Source organism: Sciurus carolinensis, chromosome 8 (assembly GCF_902686445.1).
Source record: "Sciurus carolinensis chromosome 8, mSciCar1.2, whole genome shotgun sequence".
Taxonomy (NCBI): Eukaryota; Metazoa; Chordata; class Mammalia; order Rodentia; family Sciuridae; genus Sciurus; species Sciurus carolinensis.
In genome coordinates, this window is record NC_062220.1 from 20,197,064 (window position 1) to 20,223,699 (window position 26,636).

The 26,636-nt window shown below is 44.9% G+C and overlaps 1 protein-coding gene across 1 annotated transcript; it reads left to right on the top strand.

Moving 5' to 3' along the window:
• The first annotated feature begins 10,589 nt into the window (after positions 1–10,589).
• On the top strand, positions 10,590–25,814 carry Akr1b1 (aldo-keto reductase family 1 member B). The gene is made up of 10 exons (XM_047561951.1): positions 10,590–10,744; positions 17,014–17,181; positions 17,703–17,819; positions 18,434–18,511; positions 18,814–18,936; positions 19,436–19,542; positions 19,851–19,932; positions 20,491–20,574; positions 22,819–22,901; positions 25,422–25,814. Exons 1-10 carry the CDS (start codon positions 10,679–10,681, stop codon positions 25,462–25,464), a joined length of 951 nt encoding a protein of 316 aa, XP_047417907.1. The 5' UTR covers positions 10,590–10,678; the 3' UTR covers positions 25,465–25,814.
• The last annotated feature ends 822 nt before the right edge of the window (positions 25,815–26,636 follow it).

Genomic DNA, 26,636 nt, shown 5'->3' on the forward strand with positions numbered 1-26,636 from the left:
CCTGCTCAAACCATACGTACGTTGAAATCCCAGGTGATAATAGGAGGAGGTGTGCTTGGGAGCTGATTAGGCTATAAGGATTCTGCCCTTATGAATGGGATTAGTGCTTTTATAAAAGAGACCCCAGAGAGGTCCTTTGCCCACTCTGCATGTAAAGTTACAGTGAGAAGAAGTCACCTGTGAGGAAGTGGAATCTTATCGGAGTGAATCTGCCAACACCTTATCCTTGAACTTCCCAGTCTCTAAATCTGAGAAATAAAATTCTTATCTATAAGCTACCTAATTTACGGTACTTTTGCTCTCTGATCATTTTAATCTTCTCAGGGTCAGAAACCCATTTGAGGATGTGAAAGAAAGTTTTGAGCTTATCTTGGGATAAGTACACATAAATATATACACTCAAAAATTGTACCCGTAATGGATTTTTTTTGCATTAGAAATGTACTTCTCAAAGATAGTACAAGTAATACTTGCAATGATTTATGACTCACTCTCATAAATGTTCAAGTTTGACAAATTGTTTTGACAATGATCTTTCCTTTTCTCCCAACAAAAGAGAAAAGTTCCCCAAAACCAGTTCTGTGCTTCTAGAAGGCCTCTGCACAGTCAGTGAGTTTCTTGGGCGTCTGCTCTCACTTCTTAACAACAAAAAAAGGGCTTGAAAAACGGTGGCTCAAAGCCCTTATTCTAATGAAACTGATGACTCTCACAACAACAAACAAGACTTCTTTCACAATTTTTGATTTTCGCAGAATGCTTGAAATTTATAATGAAATGTGGGGCTTCCTGCAAGGCTGACGTAGCCCTGCCCCCACTCTCCATCCCATTATCCTATTCTAACTTTTTCAACATGTTGTTATCAAACCATGAGAAATCTCAGTGAAAAGTAACTAAATGAAGCAGCAGCGGCTGAGAACTCAGGCTCATGTAGCATCTTAACAAAGAACCTTCTAGAGAGGTGGCAACAAAAAGGAAAAGGACCTTGAGTCTCTACTGGCAGCAACTTGGGTGGGAAGATAAGCAAATGGCAGCTGTAAAGGCTAGTAAGTAAAGCTGGTTCATATAAATCCTCCTGGGATCATAACTGCCTTCAGGGGTTGATCTGTTTTCCATGAGATGAGTGCGGAAGTTCTCCTAACCCCTCTATTCCCCCCCACGGGATATACTTTCTGTCTTGTAAATCTACATCTTACTTTTAGGCAAAAAAAAAAAAAAAGTTCTTCATGTCACATATTGTCTCCCAGAAAGATCATTTATCACAGAAGATGCAGGCCCAGGCCCTGTATCAGCCACGCACGCACACCTGTCGGTGCTGGTATGAGGGGTGCATGAGTAAAACAGCCATGGTGGCAGCGATGGAGGCTGTGCCCAGTTCCAGTAGTGGGGACTACTACTTACCAAGACTGATAGGAGTACTGCTATCACCAGATGTCCACCAGCAGATGTCCACAGCAGAGACCAGCACCAAGTCCTCATATGGTACCATCCCTCACCGAAGCACCAGCCCATCAACTGGATACCAAATTATGCCCAACCAATTTTATGGTTTGGTTTGAATACCTGGCCATCTCAGTGCAACCAGTACCACGGGAGCACCTGAGGTGCCAGTAAGTTGGCAAGACTATGGCCTCACTTCTCTGTGTTCACTCCTACTTCTGTCCCTTCCCTTTTACCGGTATTAATCCCAACGGCCCTCCTGAGTAGACATTCCACATGCTGAATTCCTCCTCAGAGTCTGATTCCTGGGGATCCCAACATGTGACACCACCCAAGACCAAGACTTCAGCTTCTCTCTCCGAGACCACTAACTGGTTTCTCTGCTTCCCTTCTTGCAGATCCATGCCTGGATCTCCTGTTTCCGTGCCAACTGCATTTCCTATGAACTTCCGACTCTTCCTGCTTTCCCTGTGCAGACTTTCTGGTTTATCCTCCATCCCCATGTTCTCCCACCCTTGTCACCACACTCAAACCAACTCATTCTACCCTCAAGGTCATTTCAGAACTCTTCCCCTGTACTGGAATGTACCCCCTCAGGAATGCAGGTGGTTCATTCTCCTACTCCATCCAGATCTCTGCTCAGAGGTCACATTGTCCAAGTAGCCACCTGCTTTCCTCTCTGTCTCCTTATAATCTCCTTTGCCTTTCTTCATATCACTTATCATCGTTTGGCATGCTGTGACTGGGGATTGAACCCAGGGGAGCTTAACCACTGAGCTGTATCACCAGCCCTTTTATTTTTTTATTTTGAGACAGGTCCTCCCTAAGTTGCTGAAACTGGTCTTGAACTTGGGATCCTCCTGCTTCAGCCTCCCATGTCGCTGGGATTATAGGTATGCCACTGTGCCTGACAACATTTCTTGCTTTAAAATACATTCATTACCTGTTTCTTCCTCTAGAAAGAAAGAGAATACATATGGTCAGAGACTTTTTCCTGTTCACCTCTGCAATTCCAGGACATAATATGGTTCTCATTGACATAAAAGAATAAATACTTGTTGGAGAAATGAATAAATTTATTGAATGATCAGATGGATGCACCTCCTCCATAAAAGTGCGACTACATGCCAAACTTGCTAATATATGTTTCACTTGTTCACTAGGAGAAAGCTTATCCTCTACTAGATTTGCTTAGCAAGGTAGTTTTTCACCATCTTAAAGGTAGCTGTAGCCTTTGCAGTTTCCAAAAGGGGTCCCCAAGATTATAATGCTTCATTAAAGGTATGTGTCTGGTATTGTGGAAGAAAATAGGAGCTAGCAGTCAGAAAGATGTCAATCATCTTATCCAACTGCACGCTGATAAGGAAATAGAATCTGCTCCATGACCTGCTTAAAAATACCAGAACCTAAAAAACACTTGAATGTGTGCAACTGTTTCCTTATGTTGAATAGACTTTTAAAGTTTAAAACATCATAGTAAATAATCAATATTAAAATTTATTTGTCCACATTAAGCTACTGTGTATACAAATGCCTTACTTATTAATAAGCTGATGTGTTATGACACATCTGTTTTTAAAATAATTAAAACCTGCCAGGCACAGACCTGTAATCCAGCCACTCGGGAGGCTGAGGCAGAAGGATTACAAGTTCAAGGCCAGCCTCAGCAACTTGGGAGACCTTGTCTCAAAATATATAATTAAGGGGACTGGAGATATGGCTTAATGGTAAAGTACCCCTGGGTTCAATACCCAGTACTAAAAAAAAAAAAAAAAATTAAAAACAACCAAGTTCGAGAATGATAAAAATCATGAAATTAATTAAATCAGGAGTTTATATTCATGTAGAATGTTGCAGTTAAAACATTTTGCATACTATTTTTAAAACTTGAGAATGTTATTAGAAGCTCTGATTTTTTTTTTTGCCAGAATGTTCATGCCATGTACATATGTGTTATCTCTATAAAGAAAACAGTGAATATGTATTTGTATGAATGTTTAACTGGAACATTAAAAATTAAAAAGTGAATTCATAATCACTTTTTATTGTACATAGATTTCTAATATTCATTTCTGTATCATGTAAACTTCCTTCATTTGAGTAAATTCACTGAACATTTCTATTTCTTTGCTTTAAAAAAAAAATACCAGGACCTGCAGGGTGTGGTGGTGCATGCCTGTATTCCACACAGCTCAGGAGACTGAGGCAAGAGAATTGCAAGTTTGAGGTCAACCTCAGCAACTTAGGGAGGCCCTAAGAAAATTAGTGAGACCCTATCTCAAAATACAGAAAGGGTTGGGGATGTAGATCAGTGGTTTAGCACCCCTGAGTTCAATCCCTGGTACAAAACAAACAAACAAAAATGGGACCCATGTTAGCAGTTCTTGGTTTTGCACCTGGCTGGCCTACCTCCAATATCCCTGCTCCTACCAAAAAACCAGAATCCCAGATATGTAGGGAGATCCATCAATCTCATAAGCAACCTATTCCTGATTGGAGTGCAGGGAACTTATTGATTTGCCCTGCAAGGCCCTTTTCTCTTCTCCATTGTCTGAGCAAGTCTCTCCCCTTTCCACCACAGGTATCCTCAGTCCCCTCACTCAGGAAGAAGTTCACACACCAGACGTTCTCAGCCACAGAGCCATAAGACAGATATCTCAACAGATATTGGTAGGGTCCCAGTACTGGTTTCTAGTAATAGAGAAGAGCTCAGGGATGCCATAGTCACGTTTTACAAACTAGAGTGGCCTCCAAGTTATTATTTCTGTTGGAGTCCTTCCCTTATTCATCTGCATTCTCCTGGGCTTTCATGACAAACTGGAAATAAAAGGATGTGGTTATGGCTTCAGGAGCTGGGAGCGCTGCAGACATGCTCAGGCATGCGTTGTTAATAATGTGGCAGTCACAAATTATTGCCGTGTGGGTAACGATTGCCCTGTGCGAGTGACCCTGCTGCTGTGGGTTGATCCTTTTGATGATCTCAGGCAGGATAAGACAAGTGAGGTATTTGCCTCGGGGCAAGATTTAAGGGTGAGGGGGAACAAAAAAATCTTAATAATTAAGATACATAATATTATAATGCAATTTTAAACAAATCTAAATGAATGCAAAACTTCATGATAAACAAAATATCAAAATTTGAAAGAAAGGCCACTTACTAATTTCTTAGGGTTGGGTAAATTAATATCACCAAAACTCAGTTTCTTCAACTGAAAAATCAAGAAAGGAACACATCCCTAGAGGTAGTTGTCTTTGTGGGGAGGTCGTAAAGATAAAGTCTTTCACGTATTTGAAGCCCCTGAAACAGAGAGGCACACAGAAAATAGTAGATGTTCTTATTCACAAGAATTTACCAAACAGCTATGTTGAAAGTGGCACACCTTATTGTTCGTAGGTTTGATCTTCTTTTTGTTGTCCTCCCATATTTATTGGAATAGTTAATGTTAGCAGTTATCTCAGTGATGTTTACCTTCTATACTAAGCTCACAAGCATGAGTAAATATTGACACGCTAGAGACAGCTCAGCAAGCAGAGCAGTTTCCTAGATCTACAAGGCCCATCTTACTCATGGGCAAGGGCTGAGGCCCTCGGTGCTCTCTCTGGCCTCCCCCTCTTCTTTTGCCTCCCTGCTTTCCTCTCCCAGAGGATCGATCACAGTTATTCTTACACCAAATTTATAAGAGGTGGGCAGAGGTGGGGAAATGGATGTGCTTGCTGATGTGATGGGAAAGCACACCTTGTGATCTTTCCTGGAGCTGGAGTCATGTCCCCTGTAGGCAGTTGTCATCGTTTTCCTGCTCTGAGGTTAAGTGTGTTGCAAAGACATGGAGTGAAGGAAGGGCAAAGATTATGAAATCATTTATTATAAGTCATGAGTGAATTGCAACTCAGCACTAAACATAAAATAAATAGAATAAAAACAGAGCATAACACACATAATAAGGTCAAGAATTGTTTTATAACCCTTTTTCTTTTTGGTACTAGGGGTTGAACCCAGGAGGGATTCAATCACTGAAACACATTTCCAGTCCTTTTTTAGCATTTTATTTAGAGACAGGGTCTCCCTGAGTTGCTTAGGACCTCACTAAGTTGCTAAGGCTGGCTTTGAACCTGAGATCCTCCTGCCTCAGCCTTGCCCAAGCCACTGGGATTACAGGTGTGCATCATTGCACCTGGCTTGTTTTGTAATTTTTATGTTCCTGTTATGTATGCCTTTATGCATACTGTGTCATGAAGTAGCATAATTCTCACTGTGAATCATAGTAAGAAAAATTGAAAGCCATTGGTGTAGTACTTAAGAGTTGGGTGCTATAGGCAAATTCCTAGGTTTGGAATCTTGATCATAAAGGTTGGGATGTATTTGCTCAGCATGTGTGAGGTCCTGGGTTCACCCCCAGCACCTCAAAAAAAAAAAAAAAAAACTTCACCATAACACTTGATGAGAGAATGCAGCAGTTTTTTTTTTCCCCCAAACAGGAAACTTATAATTTGATTGTGGCTAAAGACAGATAAGAATGTAACCATAATACACACAGAAAAAAATCATACTCTATCTATGCTAATCCAAAGGGAATTGGCATGCCTTAACTTCTCCTTGTCACTTCTTAATAAAATACACTACAATGAAGTATCACAACCATATTAGGACAGACAACACACCCAGGAGGAATTCAGATTTAGAGAGCAAACTCACAGGTGCAAGTGAAGAAGGTAAGGATCTCAGGTGATGTGATGGCATCAGAGGGCGTGAGGGTACTAGAGACCCAAGAGGAGGAGGGAGTTTGAAGAAGTCAATTGCAGTTGGAGAGCTTGGTGGGAAAACTGACTCGGGTCAGATAAGTCAGTCACCATCATTAGCAATCTGCAGAAACCTAATAGTCCCATCCTCGTTGGAAACATGGTCAATACTGTGGGTTGCTCTGCTGGTCCTCTCTTTATCCACACTTATACATGAAGGGACTTCCCCCATCTCCATGGACAGTTTTGTGAGGCATGTCTGCACATCTGGGACACTGAGAGGACCTCCTCGTGCTGGAGATAGCATGCCATCCTCTCTGATGCTCCGGACTTGGTATCTTCTTTGGCAGGTTTTTCTGTGTGTGTGTGGGGGGGAGGCTGTTAAATATCACATATCTTTACATTTCTGCTGATATTCTGTTAGCAATGTTTCAAGGTAATCAAGGCGTCAACGTATTGTGAGTTCTGCTGTAAGGAGGCACAGCCCCACACTGCGAGAGGTCCGTGGTTCCAGGCGCGGCCCCGTGGGTCTCGCCCCGCATCATGGTGTCACTGCCGGCTGAGTGGTCATGCACGGCTCTGGGATCCACGGCCCTGGCCCTGTCCTGCCTCTGCTGATGCTGCCCTGGCCATTTCTGGCGGGTTCATCTGTGCACAGAGGTTCTCCAGGATCTGGCTGGGGCTCTCCAAACCAGAGCCGCACAAGGCACTAGAGACAAATGGCACTAGGCTCGGTCCCCGAGTGCCACGTGCCATGAGAGACCTCAGCAATCTATCTCGCTTCTCTGTGCCTCAGTTTTTCCATATGTAAAGTGGATGAATAACAGTATTTACTGCAAGGGGTGGTTGTGAAGATTAAATGATTAATGTTCATAATGCTCACAGATGAGTGGTAAATCAATCTACATCCTAAGCTTAGTAGATATTATCTGTCATGTGATGATCATTTATTAAAATGAGCAGTGGCAGCATCTTCATATAATGTAAAGAGCTTAATACAGTACCTGAACTGTAAAAAATGGGTCAGAAGTTGTTTGTCATTATGCAAGAGATTTCGAGTGCTTTTCTCGCTTCCTCTCTGCTTTCTAGCACACAGTGGTGACACTTTCTCATCCCATTGGTAGGCAGGGCCTGAGGAATAGTTCTGGCCAAAAGATGGTAATTGGAAACGCTGTGTGCATTTCCACGTCTGAGCAATTGCTAGCTGATTTGAGACTCTGCAGTTGTTGTGCCCAAAGGCTTGAGACCCCCCAAAGACCACCAGAGACCACGATCAATGCAAGCAACAAAGAGTCATTTATTAGCAAGCTCGAGCCTGGTCCTCTGCGTCCTTAACCGGTGACGCTAAGAGAGGCCCCGAGCCCTCGTTAGCAGGGTTTTTATAATGAAAGGCAAGCAGTTTTACAGTGTTCTTTTAATTGGTTAACATTTGAACAGCTAAACATTAGTCCTCCTCTGGTTGGGTCCTGCCAATCTATTTGATTCTCATTGGGTCCTGCCAGAACTGAACGGTCCTAGTGGAAGAAGGGAGGAGGGAAGGGGTGAACTATGCAGGAGATGAGTCGGGGCTCCCGTCCTTGACAGATAAGGTCTCCAGGCAATTGCACATTCCTCGGACAAATATCTCTTAACAACCTTGGTAAGCACAGGGGCCCAGCAGTCCTGTTTGTCCTTGAGACAGTTAGCAGCACAGATACCACCCTGCTCTCAACACAGTGCTCTCTTTTTATCCTGGGGCAAACACTGAAGATGACAGACAGAGGCATCAGGTGCTGTACATTATACACATTTAAAAAATGTGCGTAGTAAGGGCAAATGATATTCCCCATTTCCTTTGTCTTCTTCCTAATTTTTTCCAAATGTAATGTGGGTTTTTCATGCTTATCATCACAGATCCATGATTTTGTTTTTCACTTTCATCTCAGCATTATTTCAAGTACACTTTTCTCTGTGTCTATATTCTCTTCATTTTACTATCTCTTGCTACTGTTGGATATTTACAGTTTGACTCTATGTTCAGAGAACTGACTTGCATACATACACCCGCACACATGTACACGTGTGTGTATGGCTGGAACTAAGGGGAGGCAAGTAAATTGCTGGATGCATAAAATTTAAGGCAGTACCTTGTGGCATGAAAGTTTCATGCCTTGTGGCATGAAAGTTTGCACCTATGTACCTCATTTGCCTCACTCTGTCCCAGTCCTATAGGTATAGTGTATGTGTGTGTGTATGGTTGTGTGTATATGTGTATGTATTCACATGTTAGTATGTGAATATATATGTTAGGATTCCAGTATGTTAGGAGTATGTTAGGATTCCAGTTTCCAAAGTGTTTCTCAGAGGATTCTATTGAAGGATTTTTTATTTTTTTAAGCAAAATTTTGATGTGTGCATGATGGCATTTTACAAAGATTATAAGGTGCTTTTATGACTACAAACTTCACAAAAATTAGAGAGGCTTCATGTGCTGTGAGGGGACTATCACAACAGTGTGCCCCATCGATAATACTATGAGTGCTATAAAAGGCCCACAGACCTGCCGGGTCCCGGTATGTGGCGCACACCTGTCATCCCAGCAGCTCTGAGTCTGATGCAGGAGGATCTCGAGTTCAAAGTCAGTCTCAGTAACATCGAGGTGCTAAGCAACTCAGTGAGACCCTGTCTCTAAATAAAATACAAAATAGGGCTGGGGATGTGGCTCAGTGATTGATCGCCCTTGGGTTCAATCCCTGGTTACTCCCTCCCCCCCCAAAAAAAGAAAGTCCACAGACCTAACTTCATATTTTTCTAGCCCTGGCAAGATACTCTAGTCTTACACAACAAAGTCTCTGATATGGAGTCCATCACCCTAGTCAAAGACCCTTCTGTGTATTCCATTCTGGTCACCAAAGGTGCAAAGTATGCAGCATTTCTTTCTTTCTTTCTTTTTTCTTTTTTCTTTTTGGTACGGGCATCTCCAGACCTTTTTAAAATTATTTTATTTTATTGTATTGTATTTTTTATTTTGAGACGGGGTCTCACTAAGTTGCTTAGGACCTTGCTAAGTTGCTGAGATCACTGCACTTGTGATCTTCCTGCCTCAGCCTCCCAAGTTGCTGGAATTACAGGCCCGGGTCACCATGGTAAATCATTTTCACAAGACATTAGCCCTTTGAATTTGGACACAGGAGGTTCAACTAGCAGAGCAGCCTCTATGTCAGGAGGGATCTCATGGAGAAAGAGTGATGGGCCTTCTACTGTTTTACACAGACCAAGTTCCCAAGCTTTCAGACTCAAATTCAGATTCTATTATTTGGGGACAAATATCATGAAAATTTCTCCACTAGCAAAATTTTTGCAAAAGTCAAATGGAAAAATATCTGGGCTAGTATGTTCTGTGTAAATTTTCCCTGAGGGGGGCATTTTTTAAAGAAGGCACCAAATGGAAAATCACCAGAATGGAGTTTAGAGAGGTCTGGTTCTTGAGTCATTACTGAGCAGCTGTAGTTCCCAATCTTCCATAATTAGAGGAAAGATTGGAGAAAGACAGTAGAAAGTAGGGGTAAAAGAGCATTATGGAGAGAAGTTGTTGAAAAGAAACCAAAATTAATCTTTGAGGTTATCGAAGCAACTTTCCTTTGGCTGTCTTGGGAAAACAATGTGTTTTTTTACTTGGCACATTGAGCTGATTAATGTATTATTTAGTACCTCCTAATCTGGAATACTTGAAGCTACAATACTATAGTTAACTTGTTTTCTGTGTGTTTCTGCCTGTTCACTTTTCTTCACAGAGTTTGACCAAGTATTGGAACTTGCCACTTCAATAGTCTCACTTTGCAAAGACTGAATGGAATGTCATATTACAAAGTCTTCTGTGTGTTCTGGATTAAGTTTATCAGGGTTTCCCAACTTCAAGGGTTGCTGGCTTTTGTAGTAAGACTTGCTGAACCATATCCAGTGGGTACAGATACAAGCACTACCTCAGGTGATGTGCAAAGATCTCTCTAGGAGGCTACCCACAGGCTGGACAAACCCAATTTCAGGAAGGTATTCTGCAAAACGACTGCAAGCCATTTCTCTGATAGGCACCTTCGTCTAAGAATAAAGTGCGCCTACTACACCGTAGTGATACAAATTAAGGACAAAGCATTTGTCAAATTCCCAAAATGCGTTATACTGAGACTGGAGAGTAGATACATTCGTTTGGGCTCTTAAACCAAAAGTTCTTTCCACTCTATTCACAGGATGCCTGTTACGTTGCTTAGAGTATTTCACAGCAGTTGGAGAAGACCTCTCTGCGACGTGGGGCACCGCCGAGGGCTGGGAGAGGAATTCCGTTCTGCTAGGACCTAGCGGGAGATGCTTCTGTCCGACCTCCAGCGCCGGCCAATCAGAAGACACTTTCGCGCGACTTCGGACCAATTGCAGGCGCCCTTTCTACAGAACACAGGACCTATTTAAAGATGCGCGCCGGCGCCACAGCGGCACGGTTGAGGGCTGGGGTCTCTAACGTGCCGCAGCAATGGCCAGACACGTCGAGCTCTATAACGGCGCCAAGATGCCCCTCCTGGGGCTGGGCACCTGGAAGGTAGGTACCCTGAGTAGCGCGGTTCTCGCCGCTCGCTTCGTGCCCCGCCGGGATAAGGCGGGATCCAGCTTCCGCGCCGCGGACGCCGGGCCTGAGGTGCCACACGGGGGCTGGCGGGGCCCGGGCGGTGCGGCGAGGCGAGCGGGAGTCCCGCGTTCGGGGTTTGGGCGGAGCTGGGGAACTGCACGCCGAGTCCGCCGGCGACGCGGGGTGGGGTGTTCTCTCCGCCGAGCGGGCGTCGCGCCTGAAAGCCCACTGCCGGGGTCGGAGGCGAGGAGGCTCCACCGGGGGACGCCGGGAGCGGAGCGCGAGCCCGGAAGCCGAGCCCACCGCGCTTCTCCCGGCCCAGCCCGCCGTGCCTCACGCGAGATTGTTCCCGACTCGCTTCGCTCGTGACCCGTGAGGACCCGCTCGGAGATGAGCCCGGCGAGGCCGGCCCCAGACCGCAGATAATGAAATTAGGTGAAGCGAGGCGTCCTGTCCCTGGGGGCGCTGCGCGCTCAACCCGCGCCGCCTGGCCTCGGGGGACCCTGGCGGTGGGGCTCCGCGGAGAATCTGGGCTCCCCTCTGCCTGTGCCGCCCGCTGATGACCTAGTGGGCGCCAGGCCGACCCTCCCCGGAAACCTCAGCACCACCCAGGCGGACGAAAATGACAGTCGGGCATGACATAATAGGACACGAAAAGAATGATCATGTGGCACGAAAACTGTACTTCTAAAAATAAAAATTATAGAGCTGGGCGCGGTGGTGCACGCCTGTAATCCCAGCGACTCGGGAGGCTGAGGCAGGTGGATCGCAAGTTCAAGGCCAGCCTCAGCAGCTTCGCGAGGCCCTAAGCAACTTAGTGACACCATGGCTCAAAATAAGTGGGGCTGGGGCTGGGGCTCGGTGGTAGAGCATTCCTGGGTTCAATCCCTGGTACCAAAACAAACACTCCTTCCCCACTCCCCAAATTAAAAAAAAACCTGATAAGGAAAAAACAGGGGAACACAGAAAGGTGGTATCATGGGAGCTGAGACCAAACCCAGTATTTTAAAACCACTTGTAATAGCTTCAGGGTATTGCGTATTACATTCCACTGATGTGACCTGGGGTTTAAAGGAGTCTTGAATACAGGCCTGGGCATTAAATATTTACTCACAGTGAAGGAAAGGGGAAAAAAAAAAAAAAAAAAAAAAAAAAAAAAGCAAAACAGGATTGAGTGCAGTCAGTTTGAAATAGGACAGAGGTGGGGTTACCTTTACCTTAAAACCTGCTGTTGAGTAGAAAACGGGCATAGATTTGCCTCTCACAGAAAGTGTTTCTTAGCCAAAATGATCAGAGTACATAATTTGTGTTTCCTTCTAAAAGTCCAGTACGTGCTGACTTTGAGGGGGTAATTGGATTATAACCATGGACCAAGTTAAATGCCATCTATTGGAATGAATGTGAAGGATGCTTCTTTCTTGTCTGTAGCAAATACATCTGTATTGTGATGCAGCACAGAGAGGTACACATGCACCAGCAGTCAAAGTTTCCCAAATAGTACTTGACTTACTATGTGGGATGCATTCTGATGTTTTTATTCTGTCCCATGTTCTTCGAAAATTATGATCATAACTTTAGAAATTAATTTCTCAACCCATCATTTGAAAATCATTATTACTCAGGGACAAATTAAAGAGGACTTCAGGTCAACTGCTTGAGTATGTGATAGCCCTGAAAAGCTGTGTATTTGTTTAAATAACATTACAAAATCTGTTTAGATTATTTATTCTGGCCGAGAGCTAGGATAGTGTCTGTCTTGTCCCCTGATGTTTCTAGCACTTCTTAAAGTGTTCATTGTAGGCTAGATTAGTAAATTCAAGTAAAATCATTCAGATAGCTATGTGGTGAAAGTACCCACTTGTCTTTCTGGAAATGAGATGAAGTCGGTATAGAACTGTATGGAGAAGGACAGGGTTGGGAGTTGGGGTGTGGAAGTGAAATAAGTGGTCTAAGTATAGGCTCAGAGTAGGAAAAAAAAAAAAAAGGTTTTTTTTTTGTTGTTTTTTTTTTTAATGACATAATATGTTTCCCTGCATGTGTATACATACCCCTTCACATATGCTTAACAAAAGATGTGGTCATTTCCTTGTCATTGTGAACTGGAGGAGACTACATATAGATGCAGTTGCCGTTCTCACGGAACTTTCCATGTCGGTGGCTGTGTTGTACTCTGCAGGGCTCTAGAAGGCTCTAGTCTATGGTTCCATTGAAGGTCCTCATCTTGCTTCTCCTCACATGAGGAGACCTTCACTACACCACACCCCATGAAGCTTAAATGGGCTTTCTTCCTGGCCGTTCTTTGTTGGACAGTAAGCAACCCATAGTATTGTATTACCAGGAATCCCTTAAGACAGCGCTGACCTCTGACAATGTTACTGATAATGTTTTTGACCCATTTGGAAATTGTTAGTAGGATGTGGTCTTAACTTCCACACATAGGATAGAGGAATACTCTTAATGGTGGAGAGAGAACTGTGTTCTCAATCTTTTTCTCATTACTTCCTGCCCCTCCTACTTAGGAGCTGTTTGGGACATTTTTTTTTCTCCTAGTTGCCCCCCAATAAAATTTTAATATCACAGATAATACTGTATATCTGGTTTTTGGGGGGGAGGTCACAAACCATCCTATAAGCTGTGTAATTGTGGTGATGATGATGATGATGACGATGGTGATGATTTTGACCTTTCCAAACTAATTTTGGTTTCTCTGGGGGCAATAGCACCCCCTTCAAGAATGTACGAGGTAGCTGGGCACCGTGGCACATGCCTGTAACCCCAGTGGCTGGGGAGCTGAGGCAAGAGGATCATGAATTCAAAGCCGGCCTCAGCAACTTAATGAGGCTCTAAGTGAGCCTCAGCAACTTAGTGAGACCCTGATATGGCTCCGTGCTTAAGTGCCCCTGGGTTTAATCCCTGATACAAAAGAGGAAAAGAAGGCATGAGGTAGAAGAAAATGTGACAAGGAAGATTTCATGCCATTTTTCCTGAGCGGGGCAAGCTTGTGGTAATGGCCCAAGATCCTGGGGTGGGGAGAAGCACTGTGGGCCTCGGAGCTAACATGGGAGCTCAGTTTACTATTCACTTGCCAGGGTCTCTGCAGGACTCCATCTGTCTTCAAAATCAAAGATTCTCAATTAACTTATTTTTGCAGTACTGGGGATTGAACCCAAAGCACCCAAGTGCTTTGCCACTGAACTACGTGCCCAAGATTAAAGATATTTCATTGAGTCCTGTTCCTGCTGGGCCAGTCCTGGCACATCCACGTCTCAACCAAGTTGGAGATATCAGTGTCTTAAAATTCAGAACAGTTATTACAGCAGAATGAGAGGAAGTGAGTCTCAGTTGTCTTTGTGTTGTTAAACCTCCTTATGAGCTTTGATGTAAAATATTAGCCACATTGATTGTATTTTCAGTGTAACAAGGCAGTGGAAAGGTCATGTGGAATTGCCATTATTAAGCTGTAAAATGAATTTGGACCATAGAGGCCAAGTGAGGTTGGTTTTTCTGTATCAAACAATGGAAGTTGCACTTTCCGTTGACTGTGGGTAGTAATGAAAGGTGGCACATTGTAGTCATTCTCTGGATTTTCCCTGGTGCTTATTTTGTCAGTCTTGTGAGTGTGGCAGATTTTAAGCCTTGTTTATACAAAATCACCAGGGTACTGTCCTGTCTGGTGAAGAAGGGTCAGGAAGCAGCAACTTCTTTATGATCTCTCAGTCTTTTCTGTCCTTGTTCTGGTCATTTTTTTTCTCTTTCTCCTGTCCTTATCTTTCTATAAAAATATCTCAGACTTTAGTTTTGTGCCATTGTCTGGCATCCTTGATTATCCTGGGTTTTGGTTCTAAAGAACAGAAAAACCAGTTTAATCTTAAACTCAAAGCAAAAAAGATATGTGTTTGGGGTGGGGATTCTTTGACCTCCCAAATAGCAGTAGTTGGCTTCAGGTGTTGGGGACTTGGGTTATAAATGATGTCACCAAGGCTTTGGTTTTTCTGTTTCATTTCTCTAGCAGCTGCACATTATCTAGCAGAACAAGAGCTTGTCTTAGGAATTCATCCTAAGTCCATATATGGTGTCTCGTGGCCTGACTTTGGTCATGCCCCTGTACCAATTGCTGTGGCAGATGGTGTGTGGCTAGGTTGGGCCTGTGCCACATGCCCATTCTTCTGTCCAGGGTTAGGGATTACAGGTGCTGGGTAGCCCCATGGCATGCAGAAGCAGCTCCTCAGAAAAATCAATCAATGTGTCTTAAGTCTTAAAGAAAGTTCAACATATGCCAGGCAGATGCTAACCCCAACTCACCAGGCCCCCTTTCTTGGGCAGGGGTGTTCTCTGCTCTGCCCTCACTGCCCACTTCAACCATGGCTGTGTATGGGATGGGATGCAACCAGAAAGTACATGGTAGAGTATTATGAATATGCTGAGATTTTCTTCCCTTTATTGTTCGCTTAACCGCAAAGGATAGAGAAGGCTGCAGGTGCAGCCTTTGGGTTCTCCTGGGAAACAGGAGTTGGTAGGTAATCTGAAGGTTTCTCTTAACTCACGCCTGAGGTTACCTTGGCTGCCCTGCCATGCCAGTCCCTTCCCTTGGTAGTAGTTAGTGGGTAGTGGGGATCACTGTTAACAGGCTCTGATATTGAACCTGTCCTGCTGGTCCGCATTCTTCCCCCAGGCGGTTCACCAGAACTCCTGTCAAAACAGCAAATGTGGGCAGCTGCTGATGGCCCTGGGGAGTTTTTCTTTCCATTTGTTTCTACCCAGCTCTCCAAAGGAATGTGCCGTGTTCATTCAACAGTTCGTTGCACACATTTTTCTTGTTCAGCTCTCTGATCTAAGCAGGAGTGGTGAAGAGATATGGGTAGGTGTCTATGCACTCTGGGTGCTGGTGAAGCTCAGTGGCTATGCAGGCACTTCCTCCTCCTTAGCCAGACTTCCTGGCTGGTCACTCAGAAGTTTTGCAGTGCTTACCACAACAAATGGTGATCTTCCATGGTTCCATTTTCCCCTCTCCTTTCAAAACATTTCTATCTGGCAATACCTCTGAGGGGACATCTTCCCTGTCTATTGTCATCATCTTTTTTTTTTCTTTAGAACTTATATCACTAAAACTTCATTTTTATTTATTTGTTTGTTTACTTATTTATTTATTTTTTGCACTGGGGAGTGAACCCCTGGGCACTTCACCTCTTAGCCACAACCCTTGCCCTTTTTTATACTTTATTTTGAGACAGGGTCTTGCTAACGCACAGGTCCTTGCTCAATTGCTGTGACTGGCTTTGAACTCACAGTCCTCCTGCCTCAGCCTCCTGAGCTGCTGGGATTACAGGCATGTGCCACCATGCCCAGCTAAAGCTTCATTTTAAAAAATATAGCTTCCTGACTATGCTGCACCTTCAACACTTTTATGATAGTTTTCTGCTCCTCCATAAGGAAGCATGTTTAGCACACATGGAACCCCATAGCCCTGCTGACATGTTTTTTCATTTTAAACAATCTCAAAATAACTTTAGGTCATACACAGCAAATAGCAGATTTTGGTGCTTTCTGAACCTTATGGTACAAAAGCAAACCATTCTTCCTATTACCAGGGCTACAGGACAGCTGAGTTTTGTTAGAGACTGTGTTGTAGGAAAACCTATTGATGGTATGTCAAACACTGGACCATTCTGAGTGCCTCCAGACACTGTCCCCAGAAGAGAACCTGTCTCTACCTCTTTAAAGCAGGTTCTCATATCCTGAGAATTGACTCACAGGCCTTTGAATCAGCATTAGTAGCATCCTTGACTGGTGATCATTTCCCAGATCTGCTTAAAATCAAGTGATTGCCAATATCCGAATCCATGTACGAATGGATAACGCAAAGGGCAGGCATTTTCTGACTGAAATCAGGAACCATATGGGAATTAAGGTAAATAATGTAGCTGTTTTAAGCATTTTGAGCTGTTTGAAGGAAACAGTTCTCTTAATACTTAGGGATTCAGATAATGGGTTGGTCAGTCAGTGAATGCAAAGAATGCAAAGTGGTCTGTGCAGCTGGTGGGTGGCTGTCAGATTCTCCTTCAGTAAAGGAATGTCAGGGGCTGCCAGTGCGGAACCTTGCTTAAGAAGCACACCCTAGCTAGCCTGGGCCAAACCTCAAACCAGGGGCATCCTCCAGGACCAACGACTCCCACTGCACTTCTTCCTTGGCTTTGCGCAAACTCTGTAGGGGAACACATGATTTATGTTCCTTTTTCTTTCAGTCATCTCCGGGCCAGGTGACTGAGGCTGTGAAGGTAGCGATTGACCTTGGGTACCGCCATATCGACTGTGCTCAGGTATACCAGAACGAGAAGGAGGTGGGGGTGGCCCTTCAGGAGAAGCTCAAGGAGCAGGTGGTGAAACGCCATGAACTCTTCATCGTCAGCAAGGTACTGCTCTGTGGAGTGCTTGGGGACTCTCATTCATACTTAACCGTTGGTGGTGGTCATTCCCCCAGACTCATGGACGAGAGCTCCATGCTAATGAGGTTGAGTTGTGGTTTGGCTTTCCCTTTTCAAGGAGTTAACCTTCAAGGTTGGAACTTGGTCCCCATCTGCAGACTAGATTTCCACTGCTGACCTGTGTTTTTGACCTGGAGGTTATTGGTACACAAAGGACCCAGGGTAGACAATAGCCTTGAGAACTGATCTTTAGTTCTTGGGCTGACTGACTGGCTTGTTCATTCTATTTTATGCTTTCTGTTTGGTCCTTATGAGGTTTCCTTGACATGAACATCTTACCTTCCTTGGGAAAGATGTATGAACTGGAAATTCCCTCAGACCACTCACAACATTGTTTTGAAGTGGCTGGGTTGTGGGAGAGGAGTGTGAGCCTTCTTGGAGCTGTCTGGCTTCTGACTGGGATATAGCCTTATGCATGGCAGTGGTAAGATGTGTCTCAATGGCTTCAGCTGTGGTGCACATTCCATGACAAGAGCTTGGTGAAAGGAGCCTTCCAGAAGACCCTCAGCGACCTGCAGCTGGACTACCTGGACCTCTATCTGATTCATTGGCCAACAGGCTTTAAGGTATGGCACATGAAGCTCAGACTGAATCCTGTAGCTCAGTGCAACCTGTGACCTCTCTTGATCTCCCTTATTAGCAAACTCTGTGTGCTAGACTCCCTGTCCCTCCTGCTCAGGGTGTGGCTGTAGACCAGGAGCAGCGTATTACATCTTTTGCCTTCTTTCTAGCCCCTAGCTTGGTTTTCTACTTGGTCAGCCAGATTGAAAGCATGTGGGTTTTACCTTTTGGCTGTTTTAGTGCATGGTGATTTATCAGTACTTAAAGGGACTTGACTTTCATCCTTCATATTTTCATGATCAACCAGTAAGGCTGGGCCAGGTGGCAGTTTTATAGGCCAGTGAACCAGCCAGGATTGGTTGGATCTCAGTGACTGAGGGTTGTCCAGATCTCTATCTGACAGTCTCTCAGCTCCAACTCATTTGATAGAAGAAGGACCTGGGGCCATCAGGGGTCATCTGCCTGTTTCCTTTTCATACTAGCTATCAAATATGCCTCTTGTCATCTTCTGCAATCTTAGCCAATTATTAGAATCATTTTTCTATACAGAGCTTCCCAGCAGGTCTGTGAAAGGCTGTAATTGATAGTTTTGTATGTCTGTTTTCAATTGTAATGACAGCATGGTGATGACTATTTTCCGTTGGATGCGGCAGGCAGCGTGGTTCCCAGTGACACTGATTTTGTGGACACCTGGATGGTAAGATGGTCCCTAGTGGGACTTTATCCTTCATTGCAGGTTTCCTGTCCTTGTGTATGGCAGGTGTGAGTGACCTGCTCTGACATTGTTTATGTTGCATTTGTTATTTTATCACCACATTTATTCTTGTCCCACAAAAGCCAGGCTGGCTTTCATCTTGCTGTCTCTTCACTTCTAAAAGGTGTAATTAACTGACACTGGATTGAGGGCAGGACCTGTTAAACTGCTTGGTACAAAAATAGCTTCTGATCTTTTTCTTTTTTGGGTTTGTTTCAGCACCAAACATACTGTTTTCCCCCTAGGCCATGGAAGAGCTGGTGGATGAAGGGCTGGTGAAAGCAATTGGCATCTCCAACTTCAACCATCTCCAGATTGAGAGGATCTTAAACAAACCTGGCTTGAAATATAAGCCGGCAGTTAACCAGGTAGACTTCCACTGGGGAAGATGATGTGGATGGCATCCTGTTTTACTATCTGGATGCTGATCCTGGCTGTTACTTCTGGTCTGCATCACCCAGGGTGTGACCAGGAGGCAGATCCTGGGTATTGGCAGAGCCCCAAGATCTGATTTATCAAGATGGGCACATCTGGGAGTGAAGTTTGTGGGTAAGGGTTTGATGCCCATGGTGATGTGGGATCTGACACATGAGCAGTGCATAGCCAGTGAGATCCTCAGACCTGTGACACTTGATTAATGGCTAAGGCCAGAGAAAGCCCTCAGGACCTATGGCCATGGAACATTGGTAATAAGATTACTGTTCTTAATGTCACAGACACTATCTGGGATGTGTAGAAAGTTGTTATGGCTTCTCTGGAAAATAGAACATTTTCTGTGGGGCAGAGGAAAGGACTTAGCAGGAGGAAACTTTGCCTCACGTCATCTTGTGCCCACAGTGTCACTGCCAGTTCTATTTGCTTTTGCAGATCGAGTGCCACCCGTACCTAACTCAGGAGAAGTTGATCCAGTACTGCCATTCCAAAGGCATTGTGGTGACTGCCTACAGCCCCCTAGGTTCTCCTGACAGGCCCTGGTGAGCTTTCTATGAGGTCATGTTCTCTTTCACTTGGTGAAAATTAGACTAGAAAGAAAAATTGAACAGCAAGGAAAATGCTTCTGAGCTGATAAGCAGCCATGGCCTCAGGTTTCCTGGGAGGTTAGAATTTCAGCAGCAAGATGCTTGCTCTTTTTCCAAAGGGTTCATGATCCATGACTCACCTTCAGACCAGGAGACTGCTGGCTGCTCTCCCTGAACTCAATGGGAGGGTTAGGGTGAGAGTCACTGGCTGCCTCAAGTGGCAGTGATGGTGGTTGTTGACCTGAACCATCTTTCTGCTCCAGGGCCAAACCCGAGGACCCTTCACTCCTGGAGGATCCCAGGATCAAGGCGATTGCAGACAAGTACAATAAAACGACAGCCCAGGTACAATTATTTTCAGACACTCCTGACTGTCCCCAGAACTCTCTGCTCTCTAGGTGGTACTGTAAGCCAGATAGGAGAGGGAACTAAGCCATCAAGCCCTCCCTGGAAGTATGGTTTGGGATCCTGGAGTGTGTAGTAGGGAGGGCCCTGAAGCAGACTGGGACTTCAGAAGACACTGCCATGCCATCTTGGATTAATATACTGCCTCCACTGCCTTTGTAAACTGCTCAGGGGTCAGCATAGTTTTTACTAATTTTCATGGAAGCTTGTCTCTGCAGATAGAGAGCTCTGATTACCAACCATACATAGTGTGCATTCCCAGGCAGTAAATGGTCCCCCTGTGACCTCCTGTTGACCTGTAGGAGAAAGACTCAGGTCAGATCTGCACCTGAATGTGAACCCAGTGCACCAGAGGTGATGTGGACCTCTTTGAACCTCTCTTCTCAGCTGTGCAGTTCCAGCAGCAGTGTCCTTTTTGGGTTGTGTATGTGTGATCAGGGGAGGTGATAATGCAGAATGCCTGGCACAGGTATACACTCAGCACCTCCACCTCCATAGGTGCTGATCCGATTCCCCATGCAGAGGAAATTGGTGGTGATCCCCAAGTCTGTGACACCTGCACGCATTGCAGAGAACTTTCAGGTAAGATCCCAGCTGGTCAGTCTGGCTCTCCTTAGTAGAGAAGGGGCAGAGTCTCTTTACAGGGACCTTCATCCTGTCCCTGTATATAGTCTTGTCTGTGGGACCCCCACCTCCTGCTACCATCCTTTGCTCTCAGGCCAGTGGGCCAACCTCAGTAAGCTATGGTGAGCAAACCATGACTCAAGATCATGACTCCCTATTGGTGGAGTCCCCTGTGCTGGGTCTCGTGCTTCCTTGGCCCCACACTGGTCTCCCAAACACACATCTTTGCTGAAGCTCTTCAAGGCCAGCAGGCATTTGCCCTGAGAAATTGTTACTCAAGCATTACTGCCTGGGTTTGCACTGGAACTCCATTAGTTATCAGCTGGGTGACCTCAGGCAAGTTACTTAACTGTACTGTGTCTCAGTTTCTCCATCTGTAAAATAATACCTAATTTGAGGGTTGTTGTGAAGATTAGATAAGATGATGCACAGAGCCCCTCACAATGCTTGGTACCATAGTAAGTATCCAGGAAGCATTACTGTGCTGGGAATTCCAGGAACTGCAAAGGCCCCTGCAGGTCACTCATACTCATTCTGCAAAGAGCCAGTGTAATCATGGGCAGAATGCAGCTTCTATCACAGTGTCAGAGCATGGGCATTCAGATTGCTCTCGAGAGCAGCTCAGGCTGCCTGGCATTAGCTCCCTCTTGTACCAGTGAGGAGGCCAGAAGGGAGGAGAGCTGCTCCGGGGCATTCATGATGGCCCCTGAGCTTCTATCCTCTCTGAGCAAAGCAGCTGTGCCAGGGGCACCCCATTCTCACCTGAGGTCTGGTACAGAGCATGGTACTCTGATGAGCAGGGCTGTCCAGCAGCCAGTCCCACCCACATAGTCCCCCTGCAGGCTCCACACAGGTTCAGGATGGCCCTGGTTTCACAGCATGCTGCTAACTTTGCTTGATCCTGCTGACGAGAGGCTGTAGCTTTAACACATGCCACTTCCCACATAGGAGACTCGGGTAAGGGTGAATCCTGGGAGGACAGGGGAGCATATTTTGTAGAGGAGGTAGTTTTCCTCATCTGTGTAGGTGTTTTAACTACTGAAAATGAAGTAGCAAAACAGTGGGAAAGGCATATCCTACTAGAGATGGAGCCTTTATATTTTATTAAAGTATTAGAAAAGAAAAATACGTAAATGACAATCTCAAAATGTTAACCAAATTATTTTATTTTTGCATCTTACTGTGTATTCTTTTATTTGCACATTTTTCCATAGTTGTAATCACAGTTTGTAGCAGACTCTTGTTTTGCACATTCTGTGATCATCTGAAACTAAGCAACACCCCCTTCCACTTTACCCCTGAACCCCTGTCTCTGGCTCTATGTCCCAGCCCTCCTGGGTGTCACCTAGCACTGCTGTGGACCAGCTAGCCTGTCTGCCTACTCTGCCTGCCCACCCCACGCAGGCTGAGTTCTTCCATGCAGTCTGTTGTCTTCACAAAAGTGGTTCTTTCTTCCCAGTCAACTCTCCTGTCAAACCTTCTGTGTCTTCTTAGGCCATCTCCTCTCTGGCCATGTCCTTCCGTGTCCCAGCTAGAAGCCATTCCTAATGTCTCTGGGCTCCCTGAGAGCTTTGTTTTGTGTCGTATATAGTGTGTGATTACTGAATTACTCCTTGAATTACAGCTGTTGAAATGCTTCTATTCTCTGCTTCATGGTGAATGAAAGCAAAGACATGTCTTATCCATTATTTTATTATTACCCTGATGCTTATCACAGGAGAAGTGCTCAAAAGTGGTTTTGAAACGAAATACATGGAATGAAAAGCATCAATTTTCTTTGAAGTTCTGGAAGGGAAGGACTATTTCAGATCTAGCAAAAACATGTATTTTTCTCTGAAGAGTAATAAATGTACTAACTGTTCTCTGAGTTTAATTTACCTTACTGCCTTCCTCCTCAAGGCATTGGAAGTCTTCTCATCCAGGTCCTGCCATATTGTATCTGATTTTTATTTTACTTTATTTTTTGGTACTGGGGGTTGAACTGAGGGGCACTTAACCACTGAACCACATCCCCAGACCTTTTTATTTTTTATTTTGAGGTAGGGTCTCACTGAGTTGCTCAGGGCCTCACTAACTTGCTGAGGCTGGCCACAAACTTGGAATCCCCTTGCCTCAGCCTTCCAAGTCTCTGGGATTAACAGGCATGTGCCACCAGGCCCAGCTCTGATTTTTATTTGCGGAGTTTATTTATTCTTGTTTAAGGTCTTTGACTTTGAGCTGAGCAGCGAGGACATGGCCACCTTACTCAGCTACAACAGGAACTGGAGGGTGTGTGCCTTGGTGAGGTGAGTGAATTCCCGTGTGGTGCCAGGTCCCAGACCACCACATGTAAAACTGTAAACAGTTTTATTATGCCAGGCTCTCTTATCACAGCCCTTCTTTCTTGTGCACATTACTTTGCTTTCTTATCCACAGGCAGCAGGAAACATTTACACTTGTATCAGCTGAACTGTACAAAGCCTTGGCCAAGGGACGTCTGCTCTGATATCTCCTCCTACTGCCCACGGACACTGTCACCCAACTAAAGAAAAAAAAAATCATATATTTGGGCATTTATTTAGTTTGTAAATCTTTGAACCCAGGTGATCTCAGTGGCCCTGCCCCATCTTTCTGGAATAATTTGCCTGTGACTGTCTCAATGACCCTAATAAGAAGACTCTTGAGCTAAGCTCAAGTCTGTCCCAGCTCTGACATGAAAAAGCTGCCTATGACTCTGAGAAAACCAGTTGTACCTTTTCTGTAAGCGAATATAAGCTGTACCTTATATTCCTTCTGACATGGGGTTGGACTCTTCAGGAGATCACAGTAAGGTGGGGTTTGGGCCTTTTTTGTTTTTTCTTTTCCTGCCATTTTGACGACAGTTTAAAACTCACTCTCTGCATTTAAGAAGCAGCTTCTCTGTTGGCAGTGGGGTCGGGCCTCTTCCTTCTCCCAGCCCTTGTTACTGTCTGAGCTGTCTGCTCTGTCTTGTTTAGTACTTCCTCTCTGAAGCACAATTTGGACGTTCCCTAAGACAGGGTGGGGTGCTTGTTTTCTTTCCCAACCTCTGTGCTCTCCCTCCAGTTCAGAGTCCCTTCACATCCTGATGCCTTTCCCACCCTCCAGGGCTGTTCTAGAAACAGTTGTCTGGTTATCCTGTGTGCTAGGCATGTTGAGTGGGCATGGTTTGGGTTTGGGACGGGGAGGAAGAACTGGCTCTAATGTTTGCAGGTCTTTCAGGAAACTTTTCCTAACTGCCCACATCCCAGACCTCTTGCCTCACGCCAAGCCTGTATTCCTGGTGATGGTGTCATACTCCTTGAGTGCAAAAAAAGGCCAGCCGGGGGAACTCTCAGGTGCTTTTTTGAGAGGTACCAGGGATTGAACCCAGGGGCACTGAACCACTGAGTGACATCCCCAGCTCTTTTTATGTTTTATTGTATTTTGAGACAGGATCTCACTAAGTTGCCGAGGCTGGCTTTGAACTGGCTATCCTCTTGCCTCAGCCTCCCAAGTCACTGGGATTACAGGCATGCACCACTGCGCCTGCTCCGTGTGTCCTTTTGGCTACTCTTTCAGTGTTCTTGCCATTTCATTCCCCCAGTACAAGCCATTGACCCCATCAGTTGAACCACGAGCCTTGGCAACATGCCTGCACTGATCAGCTGCTCCCTCCCTCGTGTTTCCTGTAGCAGATATCCAGTGATTGCCTGAGGTTCACTTCACTCCCACTGAGTGAGGTTTCCTCCCTCTCCATGTCCTGCAAGCAATTACTGTTTCACTTACCTTTTTTTTTTTTTTTGACGGTGCTGGGGATTGAACCCAGGGCCTCGTGCTTGCAAGGTGAGCACTCTACCAACTGAGCTCTCCCCAGCCCTGTTTCACTTACCCTTTGAGATTCAGTCTCATACAGCCTTTTAACACTTCTGTTATATTATTATCTCTTTGCTCTTTTCATCCTTACATTGTTTAAGACAAGAAGTTGCTATATGGTTCTCCCAGCGAGACCAAGTTTCTTCTAGGAGGCAGGAATCGGGTCTTGCCATCCTGCTTGTCCCAGGTCCAGTGCTGGGCACGTGGGGAGGACTGGATTCATCACATGTGTGTTCTTTGGTGACAGTCTGGCAGAGGAGACTGGAGTCTGGGCTACTCTCCCAGCTGCAGATCCATGACCTAAAGACTCAAAACTAGCTTGTTGCCTCCAAGGTTTCTATATCTGCTTATAATAAGACACTCACCTCTTTTTTTTTTTTTTAATTAAATTTTTTTTTTATTTTACAAACTGCATTTTGATTCATTGTACACAAATGGGGTACAACTTTTCATTTCTTTGGTTGTATACAATGTAGAAATGTTTAGAGTCACACCATTCATGTAATTATACATGTACACAGGGTAATACTGTCAGTCTCATTCTACTATCTTTCCTTCCCCCACCCCCTCCTGCCCCATTTACCTCTACACCATCCAAAGGTCCTTCATTCTTCTCTGCCCCCCCGCCACCCTCCCTTGTTGTGTATCATCATCCGCTTAGAGAAAACATTCTGCCTTTGGTTTTTTGGGCTTGGCCTGTTTCACTTAGCATGATATTCTCCAATTCATCTATTTACCAGCAAATGCCATAATTTTATTCTTCTTTATGACTGAGTAATATTCCATTGTGTATATATACACCACAGTGTCTTTATCCATTCATTAATTGAAGGGCATCTCAGTTGGTTCCACAATCTAGCTATTATGAATTGGACACTCTTTCCTTATATTGGTAATTTGTCACAGTCAAAACCTTTTCCTTGAAAAAAAATGTGTTCTCTTTCTTTTGACAGCTGTGCTACCCACAAGGATTACCCCTTCCATGCAGAGTTTTGAAGCTGTGGATGCCTGCTGTTCCACAGGGAACTTGCACCTGTTCCTGCCTCATTTTTCCTTGCAAGTTAGTGTGGCTTGTGTCCCTCAGCAATGGGCAACACTGGGTTGCTAGCTTGACACTGGATGTGAAGAGCAATATCAGTAGATTAGGTCTCTGCCAATCTTTTGCCTTTCTTCTTGCTCATCTTGGGAAGTACAACCTGAGCACACTTTTATGATTAAAGAGAAGCAAAAACTACAAATTTAAAATAGTGCCACTAACCATTCTGACTGAGTTCTGACTGCTTGGAACTGTAATCCTTTCAGCCAGACTTCTCTTTGCCTCAAATAAAAAGTTTTTGTGAACTAGATATTGTTCTATTTTGTTCTAGTTTTTTGAAACAATAAATCACTTTCTATCCCACTCTCAACCTTCATTCCTGGATACCCACAGAGCTAGCCAGTGACCATGCAGCAGGACTGAGGTCTTGGCTTCCTTCCTTTCAGCTGGCACCCAACCCCCGTGCTCCGCCATTTGACTTTAAGGCAGTGAGGCTCATCCTGGCTGCATCCTGGTATCACCTAGTGAGCTTTGAAAGCAGGTGACGTCCGGACCTTGCTCCTGGAGCAACTCTATCTGGGTTAGTTTGCAAGCACTTCAGGTGATTCTCACACGCAGCCAGGGTGAGAACCATAGTTTTGGAACCCAGCCAGGACATAAACCCATTTTTTAATTTCATGAGTTGTGTGGTCCTCCTCTTGTGAAGGTCAAAGTTGAATGTTTACTAACAGAGAAACTGCTTCCTGAAGCTCCTGGTGTGGACAAGAGGTGAGAAAAGCATAAATAAATGTGACATCTGGTTTGCTAAGGATGGTGCTGGGCAAGTGTGAGAGTCGAGGCTCTGAGGCCGGGATGCTGCTGGTGGTTTCCCCAGTGTTTCCTCACCCAGGAGACAGACGGGATGCAGTGGTAACCTGACATGTCATGAAGTCAGGTTGTTTTGTATTCGCGACTGTTGACTGGGTGGTCACATGCCTCTCTGACAAACTGACATTGACTGCTTTGCAAGTTGTTGCTGTTTTTGTGTTTCGTGTTTGAACTGGGCATTGAACCCAGGGGCATTTTACCCCAGGGCCCCCCACCTTTTCCCTTTTTTTTTTTTTTTTGAGATAGGGTGCTAGGGTCTGGCTAA